This window comes from Canis lupus, chromosome 6, assembly GCF_011100685.1.
Source record: "Canis lupus familiaris isolate Mischka breed German Shepherd chromosome 6, alternate assembly UU_Cfam_GSD_1.0, whole genome shotgun sequence".
Classification (NCBI taxonomy): Eukaryota; Metazoa; Chordata; class Mammalia; order Carnivora; family Canidae; genus Canis; species Canis lupus.
This window is the reverse complement of record NC_049227.1, coordinates 55188332-55215942: the sequence shown is the minus strand read 5'-3', so window position 1 is coordinate 55215942 and position 27611 is coordinate 55188332. Positions and strand designations below refer to the sequence as shown.

The window sequence follows — 27611 nt, the reverse complement described above, 5'->3', positions numbered from 1 at the left end:
AGAGGCCCGGAGCCACGAAACCCTGGAATCATTCCCAGCAGGGCAAGAGCAGCCTGGTGGAAGGAAACACGCAGTCAGATGCCCTCCTGGGACCTGTGGCCCCCCTGCCCCAGATCCTGGTCCCCCGGGGGTCAGGGACTGGGGGGAGCCCAGAGCTCACTTAGCGCAGGCTGTGGCCGACTCTGCCGCAGAGGGAAGCCTCCGTTGGGCGCGGCCTCTCGGGCGCCGGTGCAGCTGCCTCGGGCCAGCAACCCAGGCAAACTAACCCGGCAAACCTCGGTCTGCTTTCCTTTAGGTCTCCAAAGTTTCTGCCGTTTTTCTCCTTTCTGGCTCCCGTTTTTCCAGGGACGGCAAAGGATTGTTTTCCCTGTTCTTCCAGAGAACGTGATGTTCTATCAAATAAAACATGCTTTAGAGTTTTAGTGGGAATGCTTCGAGTTCTCGGAGCAAAGGGAATAGATGGACTTGAAATGTATGAACAGCTGGACAGTGAACTCATTCTTCCCTTATTTTAAGTGCTTGGTCCGTGTGTCCATGGGGTGGGGTGGGGTAGGTGAGGGGTGGGGGGCACTTCCAGGTGGCTGAGCTGTCTGGATGCTCTTCCTAGACTGCACGGGCCCAGCCTTTCCCAGTAGGAGGCAAGCACGGTTGTGGCCCGACTAGGTGCCAGGAGCCTCATTTCTCTCTAGTTAGAATCCTCTTTCAATACTTTTGTGAGATCAAGACGGTTCTGCTGTATTTTATTTGTATTTGAATGGTGGACTATGTCTATGCTCTAGAGGGAAGTAATATAGTCAACTGGGACTCGGCCATGAGCAGGAGCCTACTGGTCGGGTCTTCAAAGGGCCATAAACATGAGCTAGACCCAGTCCTACCCATGAGTTGCTCTCAATTTAGTTTGCTTTTTTCATTTTAAAGATGGATAGATTTTTTTTTATTTATTTATTTATTTATTTATTTATTTATTTATTTATTTATTTATGAGACACACACACACACACACACACACAGAGGCAGAGACATAGGCAGGGGGAGAAGCAGGGCTCCATCCGGGGACTTTGGGATCATGCCCTGAGCTGAGCCTCAACTGCTGAGCCACCCAGGCGTCCCAATCTAGTTTGCTTTTAATGAATTCTAGGGAGCCTCCACTTCTCTCTCTCTCTCTTATATTGCTCTTTTATCTGATTTTCTTTCAAGATGATAGTCCAAAGAATCTTTCCTTTCTCCTTTCCAGTCTTCATCTGCAACTCAAACTAATGCCAATAGGAAATAGTTGCCCCCTCTAAAACTGCAATAGACTGTATAATTTTCTCCCGACCTGGGGTACCATGTAGCCCTGCCATTGCTGTGTGACTGGTGGTGCCTCCCTGTAGGCAGAATATTGTCACGCGTGGTCAGGGTGTCTTGCCCAGGACAGTGGCATGTGAGCAGAAGTTTTAAGAGGTGTCTCAAAGCTTGAAGGCATGGCTGCCATTGTGACTAGTTATTTGCTTTTCCTTCTGCCCTGACCCAAAGAGTCTTCCCCTTTGGTTTGGGTCCTAGAATGAGAACATAATTAAGAAGACTTGCAGTCAACTCGCAGTCATCAAACTAATGTAAGTGAGAATTCAAGATAATGTGGTGGGGAGCCACTGAGAGTTTTTGGGTCATTTGTTCCTGCAGCAGGGCCAACTAATACAAAGACCAAACCATAAATAACAAAATGGAAGATATAATAAATACGATAGTCACAATTCCCAGTCACCTTTATTTATATATAAAAGTATATTAAATAAATTATCTCAATATATACAAACAGAACAATATTACTTCTATAAATAGAAAATCCCCACGTATAAAACCTTTTATAAAATTATATAAATATATACAATATGGACCATAAAAGCTTGTAGTACCGTAAATCATCACCTCTATATGGTGTGTGTATAGTAGTCTTATAAAAATAGAGTTAGCTGTCAAGTGCTTAATCCACAGCATCTGAGTCAGTTAAAGTGCTAAACTGTAAGGCACTTTAGGAAATGTGCCTCAAAACAGAAGTCTTCTGCATTGAACACATTCAAAGTTTGCCAATTGTTTTGAACCTCCAAAAGAACTCAAAAAAGAAGAAGCCTAAATACCATATATCACAAAACAATGTTATATGTTAGAAGAGTCCACCCAATTTCCATTTTACTCTCCCACATGATTTGAAGTCACCTCAAAAGTTTTCCAAACACCTACCCAGGATTTCTTAAACCTTTTGTTCATTTGTTTTTGATTAGACAACCTGGTTTCATTTGGGGTGCAGAATATACATTCTAAAACATGGTATGTGCAAAAAGTACCATAGTGTTAAAATAGAAATTTTAAAAACTTGGACTGGGTTGTACGTTCATTACATTCCAAAGTGTCTAATGCTGCTGCCGAAACCAGAATGCTAATCATGAGAACAGGTCCCATAAAGAGCTTTCTGTGAGCCCAAGCTGTCTCCGGGCTCCAAAATACTCATTTGTGTTTCTATATATTCTATTCTCTAAAAAGTTCTTGGTCACAGTGCAACATAAACTTTGTCGCAGTTGGCAGCTCCAAGGGCACCTTCTTTATGCAGCATTGAGTGGGGTGCTCTCCTTCCCGCTTTGCCTTGCTCGCACCTTCCTGCACTTGTACAGAGACACAGACAGGATGATGGTGAAGATGATGACCACGAGCACCACAATTCCAATGACGAGGAACATTTCTGAAAAACAAAAGGTAGAGTCAACTTCAACTTTGAGAGCTTCCCCTTTATCAGTGGGCAAAACTGAGAGCACAACCCCAAATTACACTAGCCTGCTTTAGCTTAATTTAAAATTTCCTTCCTTCCACTCTTTCCAACACAACAGACTTTGATTAGGAAAGAATTGGCCAAAGCCTAGATGTTTAAGGGCAGTTGACAGTGGTGAAAATCATTTAATGGGCTATTTAATAAACTGGATAATGTTCACAGCCTGGAAATGGTACATGTAAATGGGAGCAGGAACAGCTGTTAGAGCAAGTGGCTAAAAATAATGCTGCGTTTGGTGGCCAGGATGATAATACGGTAGAAGACCAAGGATCAGTGCAAACAGCGAGGCACTGAGTGCTAGCAGGGTTCAGGTGAAGGAGAGATGATGGTTGGTTGGGGTGCCAAGAAGGCTTCCTGGTGGAGGTGGCATTTGAAATGGTTCTCAAGGACACATTTCAGTAGATGGTGAAGAGGCAAGGGAGGCAGTGATCTGGGTGTGTGTGGAGACAGGCAGTGGAGCTCCAGTTGGCTTGAGGGAGACGGCTGTGAGGACTGTGGCTCCGATGGCCCAAAGGGGTGCAGGACCAGAAGTAGAGCCATCACAGTCAACCAATAGGAGAGAATTTATCTAAAAGTGTTTTTAAATTTTCAAATCTTGTCTCAGCATGGAGTTATCCGGGGACTCTTTTGTTCCCTGGATGTCCTCAGAGTACTTTGCTTATAAAGCCCGGAGGGAGACTCAGGCTTTCAGCTTCACTGGATGAATCTGAGCCCCTGCAGCATATCCAGGTAGGAATCACTCCTCACAAGGGGCCTGGGCCCCGAGTGTGCACACATGTGGGCGAGGGTATATCTGATACACTCAATCTCTTCCCTTCAGGGGTTAGACTTTCTGTCTTCTGTGACAACAGCCCATGGTGGATCCCCACAAATGTCTATTCGGTGCTGCTACAGCTGGTCCAGAAACTCCCCCATAACTCCCAGGATCAGAATTTAAGTATGAAAAAATATCCAGAGAAATCTGTGATTTAATGCTAAATCCTGAACATGCACCATGTGTCCAGTGCTCAGCCGAGGGCTTGGCCCAGGATAGGTGCTCAAGAAAACACTAGCTAAGACAAGGGAATGACACAGAAACATTTCCAAATGCCTAAAATTGTAAGAGTACCCCCCAACAACACAACACAAACAACAACAACAAAAACAAGGCTGTTTCTCCCTGAACAAAAGTACACCCTGGTTCTGAGGGTGGAGCCGATGTTCCGGAAGGTATCCATGCCTCCCAGATGAATGATGGTAGAGCCACTCACCTCTGAACATACCTTTCTCGTGGCTGGTGCACTCAATGGGACTTTCTGGACTCTTTTGGTTAGCTTTCCGTGATGGAATCCCTGCTTGAACACTGAAACAGTAGTTTTGTCCTTCATCCACATCAATCAAAAACTCATTAGTGTTTGTCTTGGCTGTTTTCTGTTAAAAGACGAAGAGTTCTTAATTCAGCCTGGGCTCAGAGTGAATTCCTTCCCCTTTGCTAAGTCATTGTGAAGGTAAAAGCCTGCAGGGACACACCTGACATATAAAGGATTAGAAGTGACTTGGCTGATCTGTTCCCCCTGCTAACTGCTACGGATGCTTCTTCCAAGACCAAAAATATCCAATTTAGGCACATCCAGCCCAATTTAGCTCCTAAATTGGAAGAAGATATTTGCAATAAAGGAAAAAAGGAAAGAAACATTTCATCATTGAATGGAAAACCGATTTTGTCTCCAGGACCCTCCAGAGAGGAAGGAATGGGAGAGCCGGCAGGAGCCTTAGAGATGACCCAGTTCAGTCCTTGGCGGAGGAGCCTGAGTATCGGAGGGGCCGCACCCCGTCACAGGTAGTGCCCCCCGCCCCCCGCCCCACCACCACGCTGCCCTCTCACCCACCCCATTCTGGCATTTTTGAATTGAGGGAGGAAGTGGGCTGTAAAGTCAGAGATCCACAATTTAAAACAAGTCATAAAAGCAAATGAAAGAATCCTCACCTTTCCTGTACTTGAAGCTTTCCAGTAATAAAGTGTGTAACTTAAGTCCTTGCCGAAAACATCCCGGAGGCTTAGAAATGTGCCGTTCACCTTGACCAAAGTGCGTGCATCTTGTACGATCACATTCAGTTCTGTGCCAACTTGTTTGAAACTCTGAATTGTTGGCTGTCCGAGCTTTGCTACAACATAGAAAATGAGCTCTGATGGAACCAAAAATTCTATGCCAAGTAGAATTCCATTAGTCCCCAAGACAACCCGGTCATCCCTCGTGAACCTCTGCATCGAATCAGCTCACTTAGCAGTAGTAAGCTAAGTGGCTCCCGAGCCAAACCCCGAGGCTTCCCAGGGCACATAAAACAGAGCCATAGACGGAATTTTAAATTTCCTTGTAGTCACGTTAGAAAATGTAAAGAGGAACAGCTGAAATTACTTTTATATTATTTATTTTATTTTATTTTTATTTTAAAAATATTTTATTTATTTATTCATGAGAATACACACAGAGAGAGAGAGAGAGAGAGAGAGAGAGGCAGAGACAAAGGCAGAGGGAGAAGCAGGCTCCATGCAGGGAGCCCGATGTGGGACTCTAGGATCACACCCTGGGCTGAAGGTGGCGCTAAACCGCTGAGCTACCCAGGCTGCCCTGAAATTACTTTTAATAATACATTTTGTTTAACCTCAAATAGCAAAATATTATCATTTAACATGTAATCCATATAAAAATTTTTGGAGATATTTTTCAAAATCCACTATATATTTTATACGTATATAGCCTCAGCCATAGTTCAAGTGCTCCAGAGCCACATGTGGTTAGTGGCTGTCATATTAAACAATACAGTTGTATGAGATTCCATATTTTAGATACAATAAATTAGGGGATGTGGGAAAGACTGGGCTGTGCCCTTGGTACCTCAAGAACCACTGGGTCTCTGCAATGGCTCAGTCGTCTGCTGTGCTTAGGCCACATGACAGTAGATTAAATCCCAGTAGCTCAACATGAATTACACACAAATGTGTGTGTGTGTGTGTGTGTGTGTGATGAGAGCACATGCAAAATTACTATATAAAATATTTTGTCTTACACCACGAAAGGATTTGAAATGGCTTACAAAAACCTCAAGAACTATAAAAGGAACTCCTGAGGATACGACCAAAGCGGGTGTGAGTATCACCAATCCTGCACGGTCCCTGAGGGTGGCTGAGTGCCACGGGAGACACACAAGTGAAGGCCACAGAGGAGTGTGAAGACAGGCTCTGGCCCACAGGGGCTCAGGGAAGGCAGACGGATTTACATGGGGTTAGGCTGCTTCCTATTTCCACCCCTCAAAGTAGACGGTGGAGGGGAAAGGTGGCGGACGGCGCCGGGCCTCTCCCCCCTGCCCGGAGAAAGGTGCTCTCTCAGTGGCCCCCAGAGGGTAAGGACTAAGCACTGATCAAACTTTCATTCACACACTTTCATTCCAACCTTTCGTTCTCTTCTGAAAAGAGCAGCTGATTTCACTCTTCTTAACGTGCTACATTTGTTAAAAATACCTAGTTCAGAACCATTGTCCAGGCCAGAAAAAAACCTCACATTTAAATCCACTTGGCAGGAGTCCTCTGCATTCCCTTTCTAGATGCTAAAGTCAGCTTACTGGGGCGAAGGTTAGGGAGGGAAGCATTCCTCATTTTCAAAGCCAGCATGAAGGAGGCAGGCCGGGGGCTGGCCAGGCAAGTGTGGGCACATCACGGCGTCACGGGACTCCGAGCGTGGTCAGGTGATTTGAAGAGGCCGGCAAGCCTGATCGTGGACTTAGAGGGAGACTGGACCTACCCCACAGATTTGTGACTGTGGAAACCCTAACCTGGGACTTCTGGGCTCAAGATGGAAGAGAATATTCAGGAGATTTATGTGCGTCTGTAATACAGAAGCTCCTAGATATCCGTGGGGGCAATGCTGACTCTCCGGCTTTGGTGGATTCCTACCCCCCTGCCCCTCATGCAGCCAGTTCCTGGGAGGGCCTGGGGACAGACGGCTGGAGAAGGTTACTCCGGGTCACCGTTAGCAACTGCACAGTTTACGTTCTGTGAACCTCCTACCATGCAGCAGGAATGAGCCAAGAGGGCTGTGGCATTTACCAATTTCTGAGAAAGAGCATGTGTTTTCTTTATGTAATAGGCCCTAAGAGTCACAAAAATATTCAGACCAAGAATGCAAGGTTATTACAAAGAGTACTTACTCTCTATGTAAGGTATGAACTCTGGGGAGTTTGTAAATGGAGGCTCCCCAGAGTAGTCAGTGGCATCAGCTGGGTAGGAAAAGACCCGTGCCTGGTATGTCTGATGCACGTCATTCACAATTTCATCGGTGAGGTCACACTCCGTGTCTGTGGTGTAGAAGCATTTGCTTTTCCAATTTCCTAGTCTAGGGCTAAAGGAAGGAAGGAAGAGGCATGAAACATCATGATTTGCATCGGAGGCAGATTGCTCTCTGGCTGTGGCACTGTGTTATGCTAACAGCACCCACACGCAGTCTGCACGGGCATTTGCTATGCTGAGCACTCTGGGGGTGTCTGAGTCTTCACAGCAAGCCGGGAATGGCTCTGTAATTACTCGGTTTTCATAGATAAGGCAAGGTGACAATGGGTGACCAGCTCAAAGTCACACAGCAGGACTCTGAGCCAGCCAGCAGTTTGCCTGCTTGGGTCTGTGCTCTCGACCATTTGTTAAATACCTTTTTTTTAAGATGTTACTGATTTCAGAGAGAGAAAGAACAAGCAGGGGAAGGGGCAGAAGGAGAGGGAGAGGTAGGCTCCCTGCTGAGCAGGAAGACCCCAAGACTGTGACCTGAGCCCAAGGCAGAAGCGCAACTGACTGAGCCCCCCAGACCCCCCAGATATCTTTCTTAAAATGTAAACAATTCGTTATGGTTACATGGGAGAGAGAGCAATTTTCCATCAAGACCCAATTATTTGCTATAGTCTACTTATTATAACACTCTTACACACTTATTTTTTTTAAGATTTTACTTAGAGGGACAGAGAGTATGAGTATGATTCGGGGTAGGGGCAGAGGGAGAGGGAGAGAATCCCAAACAGACTCCACACCAAGCGAGGAGCCCGATGTGGGGCACGATCTCATGTCCTGGAGATCATGACCTGAGCTAAAATTAAGCGTTGGATGCTCAACTGACTGAGCCACCCAAGAGCCCCTATTTCAACATGTTTTTATCACATTCTATATTCTATGTGGAACATAGTCAATGTAGTAATAATGGAATCTACATAAATAATACATTCCATATATTACATTTGATAATCGTGATTAGTGATCGTGATTAGTGTGGTTATTTATCACTGAATCTACTATATGCTGGCTACTATACAGAGCCCTTTACACAGGTTACTTCATTTGCTATAATCCTTCCAAGAAGTTATTGGATCTTTTTCACACAGGCTCAGAACCACTAAGTAACTTGTACAAGGTCACGGAGCTAATGAGGTGAGAGCTGAGTCTGTCTGTCTCATTATGCTGCCTGCCTCCCTCACTTCTGCTGGATGCGAATACAGCCCACCAAAGATGATCACGTAACAATACAGGTGGGATCTAACAGTCCGAGAGACAAAGAGGCTAAGGCAGATCTTTCTTTTGAGAGACATCATTGAAGAAGAAACAGTTTAAGGAACCGCTAACCATGAAACTAAAGGACCAAAACGTCTGTAGATGAGTGTCCCTGCCACTGAATCCATACGTTTCTGTCCCACATAAATTGACAGCCACACTGCTCTTTCCTTCAGCATCGCAGACCACCAGAGAGCCCTGCCCATCATTCAAGACCATGCTCCAATCCCACTTTCTCCAGGAATCTCCAGATCTTCTTTCTCAGAATTGGCCTCTCCCTTCCCTGTGCCCATAGCTCCACTGAAGCACTTACTTCGAACTTGGTACCGGGGTCCATCCCTTGTGCGCTCCCCCCCTTAAGCAGCAGGGCTTAACAGGGGGCCCACATAGCCAGACCTTGCTGATTGCTAGGTGGTTTGCACTTTCGGGTTGAATTGGGGAAAATGAGCTGCCATATGGATTCAACTGTCTCAGTTCACACGTAAGAGCCGTAAGTACATATTGTAGAAAATCTGAACTAAATTATCGTGGGTGAGGGTGTATAGGCAACTACACTCTTTGTTCTAAAATTCACAAACTGAGACTGATAGAGAAATACCTTGCCTTTCTTAGATTTCTCTGACTTTCTGTGATAAGAGAGGCTTTCTTAATCCCAGAATGACCAAAATGCATCTTTAATATTTATATCACTTCTATTCTAAAAAGTGAGTGAGAACATGACGCGTCTTCTCTATCGCTATGGCACACATGTTGTTCAGATTAACAGGGGAAAGCCTGCTGGGCTCTGTGGCCGCATTCCATCTGAGATAGGTATTCGGTTCCTCCCAGCTCACACATAGAAATCACAGCTAACTTTCACTGGTGAAAGTTAGCACAAGCACCTAGGTCCCCTCAAGTAGTCAAGTCCTGTGAACAGGTAATGAAGGGGGCAGTTCTGTACCAAATTCCTCTAAATGCAATTGTCAGCATCAACATTTTAAAAGGCTTCAAGCTTCCTCTAGGTACTGCAAAACCTCCTAATTTGGAAATAATAAATGTGCCACTTGAATTACTAAGAAATTCCAGCAGAAGCCAGATTCACCAATTTAGGAGCAGGTTGTTTTCTAGAAGCTTTGGAAGTTTACTTAAAGAATTCAGAACATTTCCATAGAATCTGTGTTACAGGTGATGTTTGGGTGCTAAGAGCCAATAGCACTTCCCAACTACCACTGAAAACTTTCCACGGGGGAAGAAGGCAGTTGGCGCTCCAAGCAGGGGCTCCAGGCAGAGCAGTGGCGCCCTGTGGGTGGAGACAGGCTGGTAGTGAGTGTGGATGTGTGAAGAAGAGCAGCAGGTTAAAAAGGTTTCTCTAGGGTCGGAAAACCAGGAGGGAAGAAGCCCACAGAGGAGACGCAGTGGGGATGGCCTTCCTTCCTCCTCCCAGCTTTGGGGCCTCACATCAGACTGGGGCAGACCCACCAAAGCAGGTGATGGGAAGACCCTAGTTCCAGACCTGGCTGGGCACTCACTACCAGGGCAGTCACGAATAAATCCCTCACCTTCCCCGGGCAAGTTTCCTCTTCCCTAATAAGATTGCCATGGTCCTTTTCACCCAAGAATTGTATTTACCCATAGGGAGGCTGAAGAAGAGTGCCAGTTTCCTGCAGGGCAGGGGTGCAGAACTGCCCACAGGTTCTCTAGTGCAGGAGGTAGGAGTGTGGGAGGTCAGGCTCTTGGCAGGAACCCCTCATCCCCATCTGCAGGCCCCTCCAAACTGCAGCTCTGCTAGGATGTGTGCACATCAGGGCACGTGTTCACTGTAATAGCGGCAGCCTTGGAAAGTCTGAGAACTTAGAGTTCACAGAGGCTTATGTTTAAAAATCAGATCGGTCATAAATGTTGCCACGTATTCACCAAACATAAGATTGCGTATATTTAGGAATAAGCATTCCTCCGGAAGTCATATTTTCATTATCCAGAAGGAAGATGTTTTACTAAGGTAAATTTCAGTTCTGCATCAGAGGAATTAATTACTAATTCTCAATTAGTGGAATCTGAATGGACAAGTTTGACAATAAGCATAATTATTACCTGGGGGTTATGAAACTCCTGTGTGAAACTCTATCTATACATGAATGCACACAAACACACAAATTCTCCTCCCCGTTTATCAAGAGTCGTCATGAAGTTCGTTTTGAAAAACAAGGACATGCACCTAAAAGACCCACTCGTACTTAGGAGTTATGTTCCTAATAGTATATAAAAGGCTTGACACAAGCTGAAACAAAACAGCAAAACACCTTGAATTTTTAGCCAGTGACTCTACTGTGCCTTTAATTAGTGTTCATTTCCACAGCAGCTCTTCTCTGTTTTATAAGGTCTCTAGCAAGCCTCCTAGAACATCCCAGAAACCAGAAACTCACCAAGACTATGGGGAAAACCGTCAAGGAAGACAGGTGGCACACGACTGACATTCAGACCGAAAATGCCCAATCACCAGCTCCTGGGAGAGCTGTCAGTCGGAGAGGAGGATGGATGAGGAGTATTTCTTCGGGGCTTAGTGAGTCACAAATTTGATCTCCTCCGAGATCATGTATGCAACTGAATTGGACTCCGGGTCCAAAGATTAGTGAATCAAACACTGCTTTAGGGCAATGTATACATTTGTACTCCTCCCTGCTCCCTCCGCACCATGTTAGATCTGGCTCACTGTCTAGACAGTTAACCAGGAAAAAGACATGGGGTTGGTTAGCATCGATTAAGAACACGATCTTCCAATGCTGCCACAGACTGCTCTGGAAGGTTCACCGACACCCAGCTGGGACTCCACTTACGAATTTTCCCATCACCTCTAAAAACCAAGTAAAACATTCTATCAGTTTAAGTTGTGGCAATGTTGCAGGCTTCCTAGAGTATGGCTCTGGCCAGCAAATTACCACGAATGCCCTCTTTGTCACCTGTTAAATACTCTCATCTATTAATCCGTTTTAAAGACATTTGTATTCAGCACAGGGAAGTGGAAACATCAAAAACCTGATTTTTCTTTTTTTTTTTTTTTTGTACCTAGCTTACCTTATCTGAACAGTGTAGACATGATTGATGGGTTTGGGTTCCCACTCCAAAATTGTCTTGAAATTAGTTGATTTCCAAGTTAAATTATATGCTACGACTACATCTGCAGTGCCTTTAAACAATAGAGAAACAACTATTATTAAATGAACTCAGCACATGATTACATGTTGATGGTATAAAACATCTCACTCCCCCAACATCACCATAAACCTCATTTTTTTTTCTAACTGCAAAACTACGTTTTTCTTAATTTTCGGAATTAAATTCTCTGAATTTCCTCATGGCAAGATCGACCTTGCAATCTAAAAAAAACCAACAGAAAACAAAACAAACAAAAAACAGGCAAGGATCTCCATCCAAGTCCTTGTTTGAAATCATCCATAGGCGGGAAGCCCTGATGTAATCCGACCTAGAAGCACAGCTCAGGAGCCGGCAGCCTCCGGGAAAGTCTAAGGCCAGCCCAGTGAGTGTGGCCTCACCGGGGAAGGCCGGGGAAGGAGGGCTGGGGTAAGTTCTGGAAAAAGGCAGACCCTACACGTGTGAGAGAGGTTAGGGCTGCAAACCGTAAGCCAGCCAAATCTTGACTTTGTCCATTTTCTTTGTAACACGTCGCTCTACGGAAGCTTTCGGGCAGCCAAGCCGCAGCGAGGCCTGTCGCACGGCCGGCTGGTCCCTGGGTCCCGGTGGGATGCTGTGCGGCTCGGCCCCGCCGGTCACAGTCCCCGCGGTGCCCGCGGGCCGAGCCGGCCTAGGAGCCTGCACCACCTGCGCTGCGCCCCGGCCCGAGCGCGCACTTTTGCAACAGGGGTCGCCTCTAACCCGCTCTAAAACAAAGACGTTCTAGAAGAGCCCACGAGGGCCGCTCCTCATCACGGAAGGTGCACGTGCAGCGAAGGGCCACAGCAGCACGGCGCGCTGCCCCGGGCGGGGCAGGTCTCCGTCCATCACCTCCAAGGTCGCGGTCACCTTCCCCGCCCGTAACGCGAGCCCGGGGGCTGAGAGCGCCGCGGCGGGCACCTGCGGGCACCTGCGGGCACCTGCGGGCAGCTCGCGCGCCCCCTGCCCCGGGCGGGGCGCCACTCACCTGAGGCCCCGGCCACCTGCAGGAGGGCCCAGGCGAGCAGGAGCAGCCGAGCGGCGGCAGCCTCGGCGCGCGGCCCCCGGGGGCGGGCGCGGGTCTTCATGGCCCGGCGGGCGCTCGCTCGCTCGCTGGCAGGACGGCGTCGCGCCCCGAGGCCTGCGGAGGTCGGGCTGGAGCGCCGCGGGGCAGCGGGTGTCGGCGGGAGGGGCGCGGGGAGCCCCGAGTCTGGGGGAGCCCGCGCCCGGCGCGCTTTAAGGAGCCTCGGGCCGCCCGCCGCTCCGCCGGCCCCCGCCCGCCCCCGCCCGCCCCGCCCCCGCGCTCCGCCCCGCCCCCGCCCCCCGCCCCCCGCCGGGTCACTGGCCCTCGCGGTGGGCGGCCCCGCCGGTCCCCACCCCGGCCCCGCCCCCGGGGGAAACTCCGAAGGTGATTCACGCGTGATTCAACCGCGCCGCCGAGGCCAGGCTTCCCTTCGGCTCCCGCGGCTCCAGGTGCGGCGGGGAACCCGGTGGTCCCCGGCCCCCAGGTCCCCAGGTATCCCGGCCCCCAGGTCTCCAGGTCCCCGTCCTCCGGCCCCCCGGCCCCCAGGTCTCCAGGTCCCTGTCCTCTGGCCCCCCGGCCCCCCGGCCCCCAGGTCCCCAGGTCCCCAGGTCTCCAGCCCCCAGGTCTCCAGGTCCCCAGGTCTCCAGCCCCCAGGTCTCCAGGTCCCCAGGTCTCCGGCCCCCAGGTCCCCAGGTCCCCAGGTCCTCCGGCCCCCAGGTTCCCCATGGCCCCCCAGGTCCCCCAGCCCCCAGGTCCCCAGGTCTCCAGCCCCCCCGCCCCCCAGGTCCCCCAGGCCGGTGGGAGGGGCGGGAGGGGCGGGTGGGGGGGGAAGACAGCAGGGTGCTCTGGGAGGAGTTCCCGAAGAGGAGGGCGGGCATTCTCCTCCCCCAGCGCAGGTTAGGTGCCGTGGGCCGCCCCCCCCCCCGCCCCCGCACTCCCCAGGGGAAGGGCAGCTGGGGCTCTGGGCTGGCTGCGGCGCGGGGGGGGGGGGGTGGGGGGGTGGGGGGCATCGTCCTGGCCTCGGAATCTGCAGGCGGGGGCGGGGGCCGGGGCGGGGGGGGGGGGCGGTGAGGTCAGAGGTACTTGGCCTCCCACCTGGCGGGGCCCTCGGCAGGTGTCTGAAGGTCGGTAGCCCAGGCTCAGCCCTGCCCAACTCCAGGTAGTGACCGAGGAAGAGCTGCCCCAGTCTGGGCGGTTTGCCCTTGGGAGATTTCCAGCATGACATCTGCAGCCTTGTGGTTCCAGAAAGGATTGTTCTCACACTGAAGAAGACATTCGTGGGATTTGAGTTAGTTCCGCCCAAATGTAGGGAAACCAAAAATGAAATTTAAAAATGTCATCAGACTTTTTGTTGTTGTTAGTCCTATGCATTGGTTTTTTTGGATCTATTTCTGGCTTCCTCTTCTGGGCTTTCCTGTAAAATTGTCAGGCAAGAGAACGTTAACTCTTTATTCTATTAGGTGGCATTGTACAAGGTCTTGTCAGAGCACTTGCCATCATTCCTTTATTATTACCAGGACAGACTGGAGAGATATGGGGACAGGAGTGGAGTCTCCCACCTTTTTCTAGGGAAGTCAGCCTTGCATTCTGGTGCATACTACATATGCATTTCCATATAGCCTGTTGAGCCATAGCAATACCTCATTTTAAAAGAAATAAAACCCTGCAAAATCTTTGTTTTCTCCCTGTGCCTGAGCTGAAATAGCACATCCAGGTTTAGCTCTTGTCCATCTTTCCTGGAAGCTGAAAACTACACTTGCTGGTTTCCTCTTTGAGCTCTCTCCTGGCTCTAAAACCCACAAAATTTCTATTTGCAAAACGAGACCATGCAAACCTCCTTTTTGTAGGCCCCCTGCCTGAGTCATTTTCCCTAACAGATCTTTAGCCCAGCCTGGGATATGATTCTTTGCCCTGGAGTTGAAGGTATGTAGAGAAAATGTTACACTTGCTCTCCAAGACCCAGGGAATTGATTACTCTGTCTACAGGGTAATTGGTTCTATTTAGAGCCACTGACCCTCCTGAAGTCGCAAAGGGCTTTAAGTGATGTCAAGATAAGCAATTCTGTGAGAAAAATATGTTTAATGTTAGATGGTGATACAAAAAGTGCCTTAAACACTAATAAATTAGATATTTTGCATATTCACTAAAATTATCAGACCAGGAAGAGAGGAATTGGTTGGATTTCTGCATAGGGTTTTTGAGTAAATATAGAATTACATTCTTCAAAGTTTGAAAAATGCCAAAAAACATCACTATTTTCAAGAAGATGAGGAAGCAGACTGGCTAGAATAGATAATATTTCTGTGCTATCACCATCTATCACACTGTGGCCAGATGATTTCTAGATCTCCGCTGCTTGGCACTGTTAAGAGTACATCCTAAAGTTTTACTGTTGATAATTATTGCACAGAAACAAATTGATTGTTAAAATTATTCTCTACCTTTAGCTTTTTTTTTTTTTTTTAAACTCCTCCAGTAAACCAAAGCTCCCTCCTACCTGATGTATCTTGAAGAGTCTTAGAAGTGGGAAACATTCCTAAGCCATAATGATAATCAGGCTGGCCTGACCAGTCCCTTTATGGTTAGATCTTAGAGTATCAGAGGGCTGGAGGGAACCTCACAGACATCCTTCTAGGGATGAGGAGCCTCACAATGTAGATCTATGTGGTCTTCTGACCTCAGGGACTTTCCTTCCACAACCATGCTTGCTTTCTTCTACTCCCAGTACATGCAAGTAGGATTGGGTCCTAAACCCCAGCTTACTTGATTAATCTACTCATCTATGGGCACTCGACAATGTTCTGTAGTAGGTGTAGAAAAATGCTTGGAGTTTGGAGAATTCACTGCTCTCCAGTGGAAATATCCAGATGGTCATTCCTTGACGCGTGCATGCCTGGAGACATGTAAGGGAGGTCGCCTTGTTTTTGCACAAGTGGTGATGCACTGTGGTTGTTGAGGAGTCTGGAGATGACTGGGCAGTGTTGCAGCCATTTCTCTCTACCCCCGCCAACTGCACTGACTTGGTTTTATCTAGTACTTCACTTGATTTCAACTGTGTTTGTCATCTGTCTTCCCCCCGCTACAGCACCGTGGGGCAATAAGGACTGGATTTTTTTCTTTACATCTCTCAGTCCTCTGCACAATTACCAGCACATTTGAATGAACACTTTTTTTTTTTGGAACTGTGCATGCAGCCAAATATTTTCAGTGGTGTTCAAGAGGTGAAATTTGTCATTGAAATTTTTCTGTCTAGTGGCTGGGCAGTGAGTGTTCCAGAATGCTCAGATTGGTAAGAAAATGCAAATCCATGATGGGTTGCATGGTATTCCTTGACAGCAGGCTCCAGCTGTCTAAGTAGTGACTAATGATTCTTGCTACAGCCAGGAAATCTAAGCAGGAGGAGAGGTAGCTGAATGGAAGAAAACAAATGTGGAAGTTTGGGAACTATTTAGCATTTTTCTTACAGGCTGGGTGCTAGGGTGATTCAGAAAATTGTCGGTCATATGATGAGGCTGTTCTTGCATGGAAAGGCTTCATGACTTTTTAGAATAAATTGTACAAAAATCTATATCTCCCCAGGAACGGGTTAGGTTAAGCTTTATGATAGGTAAGATTGAGAGTAATTTATACAATCCATTTTATGCCAAATTCAGGTAAAAGGCAGCATATGAAAAGAGGCCAGAGGGACTTAGGAGTGGGAACATAGAGTTCTGGAAAAAGAAAATATGACTTAGCAGAACTTAAAAAACATCTGGCAGGGTATAGTTAGTCATGGAAAAATTGGCAGTCATGACTGTGCATTTTATGAAAATAATTATATACTAGTTCAACATTTAACATTTAGAACGAAATTAAATAATAGAGAGCCTGTACAATGAAATCTATTATCCTCGTCATCCAAAAATATTTCTATTAGCTGTCTAAAATAGTTTACAGGAAGCTTTACCATATAAGTTATCACAAAGCGCCAGTATTTTAAAAAGCACAATTTTAGAGAAAAAGTTTCCAGTTCAAACCTTAGGCAGAATTAGTATTTTCAGCTCAAAACTCTCTTTATAAACCTAAGGCTTATCAAACAGTCTATCAACTTCCAATATGATGGACAGTAAATATTATTCTTATTCTGTACATACAATGTTGACAAAATAGATAATCATAAACATAAGTTGTAGATATTCTTTTGGTAACTAAAAGTCATTTAAAATGAAAACTACTGTATGGTCTCATGAATATAACACATATAATTTTAAAGTTTTAATTTGGTATCATTTTATGTAAGCATCCCTTAATTCCCAATTTCTATAGCTCTTTATACTTGACATATGCACTAACTTGATGGACAGAAGTCCATTCATTCAGTAAATACTTGAATATCTAGAGTTCTCTCTAGACTTTGGATATACAGGATAAAACAAGGAGTCCCTTTGCTCTTAAATATATCAGCACCCTGACTTACTGTCCTGATTTTAATTGCTTGAATGACTTCCTGTCAGTGTTTTGCAATGTTATTTATTAATAAATTTTGTTCCATGCCCCCAAAAATATATATAAGGTTAGGCATATCATGGTCAGTCCATCAAACAGGTATCTTCAACCCAGAAAATTAAGCTTGTGATACATGCACTGTATCAGTTTGAAAGTAGGGGTGATCTTTCAAAGTTCAGCACATGGGAAAAAAGTGAATCCCAATACAGAAAGTCAACTCGAGGGAAAGGCGAAAGATAACTATGTGTGGGTTTCCTCAGATGAAAAGTAACTGCAAATTAGTGAAATAACCAGTTTAAGAGTACTTATACCTGGAGGCCTTATTTCCATTTTGGATGATTCATTTGTCGACATTTTATAAACCGGCTTGGTTCACAGATGCTCTCACATCGCAGCCCCTAAGCACGCCTTTCCCGGCTGATGCTCCATCCTGTGACGCCCGCGCCTCCTTCCAGCAGAGCCTGCAGGCTGGGGAGTGATTGCTGACTAAGGTGGTTGTGTCTGCCCCGGACGCATGTTTGTAACGTTGGCTGGTGGCGATCGCCACCGTGAACCAGCACCCTCCTCTCTGTACTGCGCTATCTCAGATCTGAATCAGCTGCCAACCGACCACGGAATGCCTCGGATTCCCTGGCGTCGGGAGCGCAGCAGGACACACGCTACAGAGGGGGCTTGTGGGACCCTGCCAGGGACTGGGTTTTCCGAGTTTGGTACGCTTCATAGACAGCTGTTGAAATGTCCAGATCGAATTGGTCTCGAGCCTGGTCTTTGATTTTAAGAATAGCATTTGTCGGGATCCCTGGGTGGCGCAGCGGTTTGGCGCCTGCCTTTGGCCCAGGGCGCGATCCTGGAGACCCGGAATCGAATCCCACGTCGGGCTCCCGGTACATGGAGCCTGCTTCTCCCTCTGCCTGTGTCTCTGCCTCTCTCTCTCTCTGTCTCTCTGTTACTATCATAAATAAATAAAAATTAAAAAAAAAAAAAAAAAAAAAAAAAAAAAAGAATAGCATTTGTCTTACACCTCCTTGATGGATTTGTCACCAAGGTCTTGCCTTATACAGGCTAATAAACACGTCCTGAAGGCCAATGCGCCAGGCACTCTCGTAGGAGTCCTTTTGCTAAGATATCTTGCAGCTAGTCGGAGAGCTGAGCCCAGTGTGTCAGCTTCCACCAGAGGAGGCGGGGGTCAGTGAAGTGGGACATGTTGTCATGCGTCTCACTAGTAGTTTGAGAGCTCTGTGCCAGCAGAGGCTGCTTTATCTTTACTAATATCCCAGCCTGGCCCAGTGCCCGGCGCGTAGTGTGTCCTCCGCATCCACAAAGCTTTGTTTAAAGACAGAGAAGGGGGCAGCCCCAGTGGCACAGCGGTTTGGCGCTGCCTGCAGCCCGGGGTGTGATCCTGGGGACCCGGGATCGAGTCCCACATCGGGCTTCCTGCATGGAGCCTGCTTCTCCCTCTGCCTGTGTCTCTGCCTCTCTCTCGCTCTCTCTGAATGAATAAATAAATAAATCTTAAAAAAAAATAAAGATAGAGAAGGTATTTGGGACCCCCAAAGGGAGAACTTACTTTCCACGGGGGTGATGAGAGAAGGTTCCCTGGAGGAAAGCACTGTCTGAGCTGGACCACAGGGGAATGGCTGAGGAGAGGAAGGATGAGCCAAGGGCTGAGGCCTGTGTGAGCAGAGTGGAGGGTTTAGGGATCCTGCAGGTGACAAGTGTTGTCAGAAGCTAGAACAGTGGCTCATGAGCAGCTCTGTTGGCTCCACCAAGGAGTCTGGATTTGACTCAGCAGACAGTACCCTCAGAAGCTTATTCTTCTGGTCATGGTTCATCAGAAGAATTGAGTCAGGGGGCGCAACAGGAACCTAGGCCCCTCACCCGCAGAGTGGCTGAGGAATAGAAAGGACAGATGGCTGCGGGGAGCAGCGTGAAGGAAGAAGTTGCAGGACTCAGTGACTGACCGTGGGTGGGGGCAGGAAGGATGCAGAGGGCTGAGGTCTTGGGGGCAGAGAAAGGTGGCAGCCATAATGGAGCCTGGAAGAGAAAGTTGGCCATTCAGAAATTGAATTTTACACATGTTGAAGGTGAGGTGGCCATAGACCTCTAGGAAAAATGCCCAGCATGAAGAGTTGGAAACGAGGCGCCAAGGCTTGCCAAGAGATGAGGCTAGAGCGAGAAATTGGGAGATATTGGCCTTGAGGCTTGGTCAAAGATGTCAAAGTAGACAAGGTCTCCAATGGAAGGTCTAGAGTGATGAGAAATCCATAGTGACCTGGTCAGCCTAGCTCCAGTTGGAGGAGCGTGTATATGTTTATGAGTCTGGGAAGCTTGTAGTCCGGTGGAAGGGCCATAGAAACCAGGGCCTCTGAGACCAGCTCTCTCTTTTGCTCTTGCCTGCTCTTTCTCCCATGTCTCATGAAGCTGGTCTCCACTTGCATCTGTTCCTGGACTCTGTTTGCATTGTTTGGTTACAGCCAATGGCACCGAGTGACATTCCCTAGGCTCCATTGCTTTGGGGTCCAGCCATCATGCCGGAGAAGGACTTTGTCTCTGTTTGGGGCACTTGCCCTCTCGTTAGCCAATCCCCGTTGCCAGAGAAATACCAGGTCTGGCTGTGTGTCCGCTCCTGGGGCCAGGGAGTGCGTCTGCTCTTGGAGGGAGCAGATGGATCAAGTTAGCAGTCAGACAGAAACTGTGGCCACCAGTGGCCCTAGGACTGAGACTGGGACATCACTGGAGGAGGAAGATGATGTAGGGGAAAAAGTAGAGGAAGGTTCAGAGAGATGAGGGAGGACAAATGGGACCCTAACACTAAGGAGGAGAGCTTTAGTAAGAAAGAGAGCTTTAGGTCATGGCAGCCAAGAGTGAGCAGAAAACCAGTGATGCATGTCACTTTAATGGGTGCTACAACACCCAACCCCTAAAATTAACGTGGCTACCAATCTTGACAAGTTTCTCACTTCTTTGGTCCAAGCTAGAAAGATCTGTGCCGTTGAATAGGGAAGAGACACATTAGGTTTTCTCAGTCATGCAGATCAATCGAGCAAACATTTGTTGCTGCTCACTGCCTCCCTATCCCCGAATGTGCGAGGCATGATGTCAGGTGCTGGGAGATGTAGTCTTGCCCCGAAGATTATGAGATAAAGGACAACATGAGATAAACAATAAAGCACCATATGCGCTGTGTCCATTAACCCCATGAGCGTTTATGGTACGTGCTGGGTACCGGGGAGGCCCAGCCTTTCGCCTGGTCAGTGGCCAGAATCCCATCCTCCTCCTCCTACCACAGTCCTTGCCCCGGATTGAAGTGAATTGTGACGTCATTGTCTGCTCTGGTGAAGCATCATGCAGGCAGGAATGTGTCTGCCTTCTTGCCGCTCTGAAGGCCAGTGCCTCCAATGCTTCGATGCTACTGTCAGATATTTGCCAAATGTAGGAACAACCATCCATAGCCCTGACATCATGCCATTTTCTTTTTATTTTTTTAATTTAAATTCAATTAATTAACATAGAGTGTACTATTAGTTTCAGAGGTAGAGGGCAGTGATTCCTCAGTGTTATCTAACACCCAATGCTCATTACATCACATGCCCTCCTCAATGTCCATCACCCAGTTACCCCGTCCCCCCACCCCTCACCCCTATCAATCAGCAGTTTGTTTCCTGTGGTTAAGAGTCTGTTGTGGTTTGTTTCTCTCTCTCTGATTTTGTCTTATTTTATTTTTCTATCCCTTCCCTTAATGATCCTCTGTTTTGTTTCTTACATTCCACATACATGTGAGATCATATGATAATTGTCTTTCTCCGATTTTTTTCCACTTAGCATAATACCCTCTAGCTCCATCCACATCATTGCAAATGGCTAGGTTTTATTCTTTTTTGATGACTGAGTAATATTCCATGGGACATATCTATATATCCCACATCTTCTTTATCCATTCATCTATCAATGGACATCTGGGCTCTTTCCACAGTTTGGATATTGTGGACATTGCTGCTATAAACATTGGAGTACAGAGGTCCCTTCGGATCACTACATTTATGTCTTTGGGGTAAGTACCTAGTAGTGCAATTGCTTCGTCATGGGGTTGCTCTATTTTCCACTTTTTGAGGAACCTCCATACTGAGTGGCTGCCCCCGCTGACATTCCCACCAACAGTATACGAAGGGTTCCCCTTTCTCCAGACATGATGCCATTTTCTGAGAATCTAGGAAATCTGCAAAATAACTTGTTCTTTCTACATTTAGCCTTTTATTTCTTCTTAGCTGATGACATGCTGCCAGTGGAAAAGCGAAAGATCATTTGGGAGCATTCAGCAGCTTTCTGTAGCTATTTCTATTATTTGCAGCCTATAAAAATAAACAGAAAATACTATTCTAGCATTCTCTAGGTATTAACTTATTTCATCCTCACAACAATCCTGGGAGAGGTAGGTAGGATTTTGTGCACCTGTGTTAACCCAAAGCCCAGTGAGGTTAATTAACTCGCCCAGCGTTGCACAACTGGGAGGTGACAAAGCTGGGATTTGAACACAGGCAGTTAGCTCCAGGGTGCCCTCCACAACCACTCTACCACCGTGCCACCTCTCCACAGTGGTAGCGTTAAGGAGGTACATTTCCCACTGCACAGAGTCAAGCCCATTTCCTTTTTCCCCAGTGTTTCCTGCCTTGTGAAGCTGGACCTCTCTAAAGTTCCTGGCTTCGGAATAAGGGGAATTTCCAATAGAAGACCAAGCCAAAACCAGCCCTCAATTGAGAATAAAGGGCTCCTTCTTCTGCTTTGTTTCCAATTCATTAAATCCTTAATGTTATTTGACATCCAGACTTTTTCCTTACCACAGCAGGACAAAAAAAAAAAAGGACACCCTAGCCTACAAATGCCTCCCCCGCCAACATGAAACAAAGGCTCTTCCATATTCCTGTCTTTCACTAAGAAATAGAGGTCTCATAACCTAGAGTTTAGGCTCGGAGGGCCCTTCTGATTCGCTTCTTGCTTATGCCATAACCGAGCTGATGAACTGGTTTAATCTAGAATCACTTCCACTGCTCTGTAACTTTCCATATGCCTTCTCGCACGTGTGAATTTACATCCTATTTGTCGTCATGATACACGTGTCCAGGCTCAAGATGGAACTTGTCATAGAGTCACATTTCCCCTGGTCTGTGTGACGATAATCCTGGATGCCCAGAAGGGATGCTCAGGCAGTTGCGCTCCCTCCCACAGGATTCGGGGGCCACCTCCACCACTGACCCGGCTCCTCTGTGGCCCCTCACTTCCCCAAACCTGCTGCGGGTTGCCCCATGCCAACCTCCGAGCCTGCCTCTGGAAATGGGTCAGGTGGCATCAGTGCCTGGGTAACTGGGGCCTTTCTTAGCTGAACTACTATCTCTGTGCCTGTCCTACGCTACAGGACGTGGTCATCTCCACGCTACCTTTAAAAGCAGCTTGGGGAAAAAAATTTAAAAAAAAATAAAGCAGCTTGGAAAAATGTCAGTGGTATCTGAGGACCCATGACTGAAGCTGATCCCAGAAAAAATCATCACAGACTCTTCTCCCTCCCACTGGGGACATTTGTATCGTTTGACACTCAGGCTCCAGTAATCATTAAGGCGCCCACAGGACAGAAAAGCCACAGGGGCAGCCGGAGTGGAGTGAGACAGCGGGTGTGATGTCAGGAGTTACGTGGGAAGATAAAGAGAACTCTTGTTTTTTGTAAGAGGGAGGGGTCAATCTGACCGTGTGACCTGAACCACGGGGTCCCTGCTGCCACCTCTGACACTCCAGGAGGTACTTCGGGGGACAGGAGCGCCTGGTCCCCTACCCGAGGAAGCCACTTAGCCCCTTTCTACGCAGGAAGAAAGGTCATGTCATAACTGGAGCGGTCGCTCGGATGCTACCAGCAGTACCCACAGACTCTGAGCCCCTGTTGCTGGGCCCAGTGGTGTGGGGACAGTTGCCACCGCGTCGGTGGTGGGTGCCAGGGTCATGGGTGTGGGAAAGGTGCCGTTTCTGGGATTCTGTGGGTCCTTCATAGAGACGCCTGGCCACTCTGAATGACCCAAGAGAAGGGCTTCCTGCAGCCCGGCCTACTTTCTCCCGATAGCATCTGGTGCTTCTCCAGATAGCCTCCATTTATCTCTGCCTCTGCTCGGGTCTCTAACCATGATATGCTGGATCTGACATAGGTTCCACGAAAAAAATCTGGTCCCGGATCTCTGACCAGGAACTTTGTGTCGCTAAAGAAGTGTGCATGCGGGCCCCTTGCTTCCTTCTGAGCCTCTGACCTGTTGGACAGGGCACTAATTCTTTAAGTCAGCATTTCAAAGAGAAGATTAAGAACAAGTTAAGCCTTTAGCTCAAATAGTTCAGTTAATCCAAGAGCAAAGCACACTGGTTTTTGAGGCCATGTGAAAGAACCAAGTCTTAAAATCAACAGTGGTTGTGGAAAAGTGGCGCATGCGCCTTCCACTAAGAGGGAAAAGCTGATATGGTGAGTGTGTGTGTGTGTGTGCGCGCCCGTGTGCACAAGTCATTTGATTTTTCAGAGCTTTCATTTTCCTATCTGTAGAATGGGCACAATGAATCAGTGATCCAGATCTCAAATTCTTTGTTTTGCTGTCTTAGAGACAGACAGATGGACCAGAGCTTATTTTCATGGCTGCAATATGTTTGTTGTATCAAATACTTACTATTTCTAATTTTTATTTTTTTATTTAATTTTATTTTTAAAAGATTTATTTATTTATTCCTGAGAGACAGAGAGAGAGAGAGAGAGAGAGGCAGAGACATAGGCAGAGGGAGAAGCAAGCTCCTCGCAGGGAGCCCGATACAGGACTACATCCCTGGTCCTGGGATCACTCCCTGGGCCGAAGGCAGATGCTAAACCACTGAGCCACCCAGGTGTCCCCTATTTCCAGTTTTAAAATAAGTTTTAAATTGACATTTATCTTCTTCTAAGGATTATAATTTATAGTTTCTGTGAATATACCTCTGAAACTGACTTGGTTCAAAGCATCCAATGGTTCCAGACCCAAACTGGTTGTAAGAATTTGAGACCAAATTCAGACCCACCATTTCTTTGTCATTGGCAAGCACTTAGATATTAAGGACCATTTCCCTGTGGGTCTGCATGTTTTATTTTAGCACTGGCACATGTGATATTATGGCCATCACGGTCTTAGTGTTGTTCATTATTTACTGAGACCCAGATGTGCAATTGGTGCACAATGGATGCACAGCTCTTGGAGGAAAAACACTTAACCAGGTACACCGGTAGGGCACATCACTCCCTAGGGGAGGGCTTGGCGGCAGCTGACTGCATGACAAGCTCTGCACCTGCTCCTCAGTGTCCATCTCCTTCCAAGATCAGCGGGGAGGTGCTGAGAACTTGAGAGTGAGACAACAGAGCAATTTTCTGAGATTCTCCTACTTGCCTGCGAGACTGTTCTGGGCAAACTCCCTAGGTTCTCCCTTCAACTAAGAGCTCCTGAAACCCCAATCCTTCAAAGCCTTCTTGATGACACTGGACAAGTCAGTGGTTTCTGCCCAATACCCACTAAACACTCCCATCTTCACCAAGTGCCATCTGAATGAGTGGGTTTTCTTTTGCCTGAACACTTCATAGATAAGCAATTGCTTTACCAGCATTGATGAACTTTCTGCCTAGATCATCATGATTTAGCCACAAAACCTATGTACTAGGGTGATCTAATTTACTTCTGATGAAAATCCTGGAAAGCAGGTACTGTAGTTTCCCCCTTGAGAAAACAGAGGCTCAGCAAGGCTAAAGTAACTGGGTAGGATCACACACTGGGATGTGGCGGGACTGGGGCTCAAACTAGGTTGTTTAGTTCCAGAACCGATACATGACCCCTCCTGTGAGCACCCCATCCTGAGTACTCACTAGGCTCCAGCTCAGAGTCAAGACCTTCCCCCTGCCTTCAAGGGGGCCTAGGGAGGTGTAGGCAGCAATATGTGCTATAAGGTAGGAGACGCTGTGCTAAGTCTGTGACCCAGGAAGAAGAGAAAGTGCTGAGAAAGAGTCCTTGGTTCTCCGTGGGGAACTATTTTATCTTTTCAATCTCACCTGGCTAACTTGACTTCTTGTGTACCAAAAAGGATGACTCAGACTTTGAAAATTAGGAAAAGTACCTTTACTTGAAAACAGAGAAGAAAAAAGAAAGATTTTATGGCTTTAAATAAAATTCCTTCTTATTTGCAGCCCTTGGCGAGAGGCAGGCAGTTATGGATGCCCTTCTGTTTTTTTGTTTGTTTGTTTGATTTTTTGCTTGTATTATCTATTCTGCCCAAGGATGAGTTCAGCTTCCTCCAACAGCTAACATCATTGCTTCCCAAGGCATTAACCTTGATATAAAATGTTCTAATTAACGCTGAGGAGGAAGGACAAGCTCTAAAGCCATCCGTGCCCTCCCAGACCTGTTCAACTACTCCCACAGCTCTCATCAGCAAGCCAGAGAAGCAAAACAGACTGAAAATCCGCCCCAGCCTTCAGGTTTATCCCCAAACAGTTGTGGGATTAATGTATAATGTGGACAGGGTGGCTCTAGCCAATGACAGCAGTGACACGGGTTTGAGCTTACAGACCAAGCCTAAAACTTCAGCCATGTGTCCAGGTGTTGAAAGTAACAAAACCCCTCACTTGAGTGTCATGATTAAGATGCTACTTAGGACCGGGTCTGAGCGAACGAGGCAGCAGGGAGCCGTGGGTGGGGTGGTTGCAGGTCTGCCCTGGGTCAGAACGGAGAAGGGTGCTTCAGGGGCAACCCAGCTGAGGGCCAGACTGCAAGTTCGGGTGAGGGTGGGGGGTAGGCAAGCAGCCCCCCACCCCCACGCCTGTGGCTGGGTCTCCGGCAGCCCTTAACCTTTCTGGAAAACACAAACAGATTGAGGGCGCAGTTCACATTGCTACATAATACCCGACATCCTGTGGTTGACTAAACTCCGCATGGCCAGCTAAGGCCTTGATTATGTTTAAAAAATTAACTTGTCAAGGCAAACACATATTGAGGGAAGCTGAGAACTAAATTAGATCACCCTAGTACATAGGTTTTGTGGCTAAATCATCTTTCCGATGAAACAGAAGCTTTTAAGATAACAACAGTACTGTTCCAGGAGAGCATAAACCCAGGAGAAACGAGAATCTTAAATAACAAATGGAGTCTTTGTTTTTGCTTATCAGTTCAGAGGAACACATTAAAGCAAAACAAAAGATTTTGCAAAGTAAGAAATCTTGTTCATTTATATTTTCCCCCTAATTATTAATAAATCAAAAAAATAAATTATAGTACTGGACTAGTTCAATTACTTAGGTGCATTATTGCCAGGCATTTATATAAAAGGAGGAAATTAGACTCAGATATACTGGCCTCCTTGCTCTGCTCCAGATGGCAAGAGGAGGACTGAGGCTTTCCCAGCCCCTGTCTCCTGTGTGTCTGGCTTGTTCCAGGGAATTTACTCAGCTGCTTTCCTGCCTGAAACTCTTCCTTCTTTTTAGTCATTTTTATTTTTTTAAGAATATATTTATTTATTCATGAGAGACACAGAGAGAGAAAGAGGCAGAGACACAGCAGAGGGAGAAGCAGGCTCCACGCGGGGAGTCCGATGTGGGACTTGATCCTGGGTCTCCAGGATCACGCCCTGGGTTGAAGGCGGCGGTGCTAAACCACTGAGCCACCCGGGCTGCCCCTTTTTAGTCATTTTTTAAAAATGAAGACTATTTTTCTTTAAGAGCAGTTTTAGGTTCACAGCAAAATTGAGCAGAGGGTACAGAAATTTCCCCGGTACCCCGGGCCCCCCACAAAGGCATAGTACTCCCTACCCCCGTCATCAGTCCCCCACGAGGGTGCTACCTTTCTGACAACAGGTGGAGCTCCACTGACACACCATTAGCAGCCAAAGTCCGGAGTTGATGGTACGGTCCACTCCCGGTGCTGTACATCCTCCGGGTTTGGACGATGGTGTGAGGACACCCATCCAGTATCCCGGTTTCGTGAAGGGTATTTCATTCCCTTAATATCCTCTGTGTTCAATCTGGTCACAAAAATAGGAACTGCTTCATGAGTTTGCATGTCATCCTTTGCCCCGGGGCCATGCCAATCTCCTCTGGCTGGTGATAGCTTCACTATATGTGCTGCCGAGGAGAGCACTGAACGTCTCACCAAGCAAAATCCAGAAGGTTCTCCCTGGTGGAGATTCAGCCTCAGTGGCGAGAGGGCTGCACGATGGCTCGGGTCAGCTTTGCGTCGCCCTGACCGTGATCACCACCACTTTGCCACCACTTTGCCCTGGTGGGGAAACCAATCTCCACCCTCTACGTGAATCTGTAGAGGACTACGGTCTCTGGCAGCATTTGATATTGCATGGATTTGCCACTCTTATCATACGGAGGGCAGGGGCAGTGCTTTCTAACAAATGTTGTGTTGAACTGAATAAATTCGAATCCAGGGGGAGATATCACTGTTCTTTAGAGGAGGATCTCTGTTGGTGGGGCTGGTGTGTCCCTACTGCTTATGTCAGTGCCATGAATCTGTCTAGCAGGGCCGGGAGCAGGAGTTTCGGGCTCTCT

The 27611-nt window shown here is 47.4% G+C and overlaps 1 protein-coding gene, 1 long non-coding RNA gene and 1 other non-coding gene across 3 annotated transcripts; 1 reads left to right on the top strand and 2 right to left on the bottom strand.

The window, feature by feature from the left end:
• Nucleotides 1–1729: 1729 nt before the first annotated feature.
• Nucleotides 1730–12673, bottom strand: F3 (coagulation factor III, tissue factor). The gene is given in 6 exon segments (NM_001024640.1): nt 1730–2716; nt 4054–4213; nt 4770–4948; nt 6989–7179; nt 11421–11532; nt 12505–12673. Coding segments are annotated over 6 exon segments (879 nt in total). The 5' UTR covers nt 12605–12673; the 3' UTR covers nt 1730–2579.
• An 8342-nt stretch (nt 12674–21015) lies between these two features.
• On the top strand, nt 21016–21815 carry LOC106558959. Its single transcript, XR_005361198.1, has 2 exons — nt 21016–21077; nt 21683–21815. It is a non-coding gene; the product is annotated as an uncharacterized LOC106558959 (long non-coding RNA).
• A 5269-nt stretch (nt 21816–27084) lies between these two features.
• On the bottom strand, nt 27085–27192 carry LOC119872400. Its single transcript, XR_005361492.1, has one exon. It is a non-coding gene; the product is annotated as a U6 spliceosomal RNA (small nuclear RNA).
• Nucleotides 27193–27611: the final 419 nt, after the last annotated feature.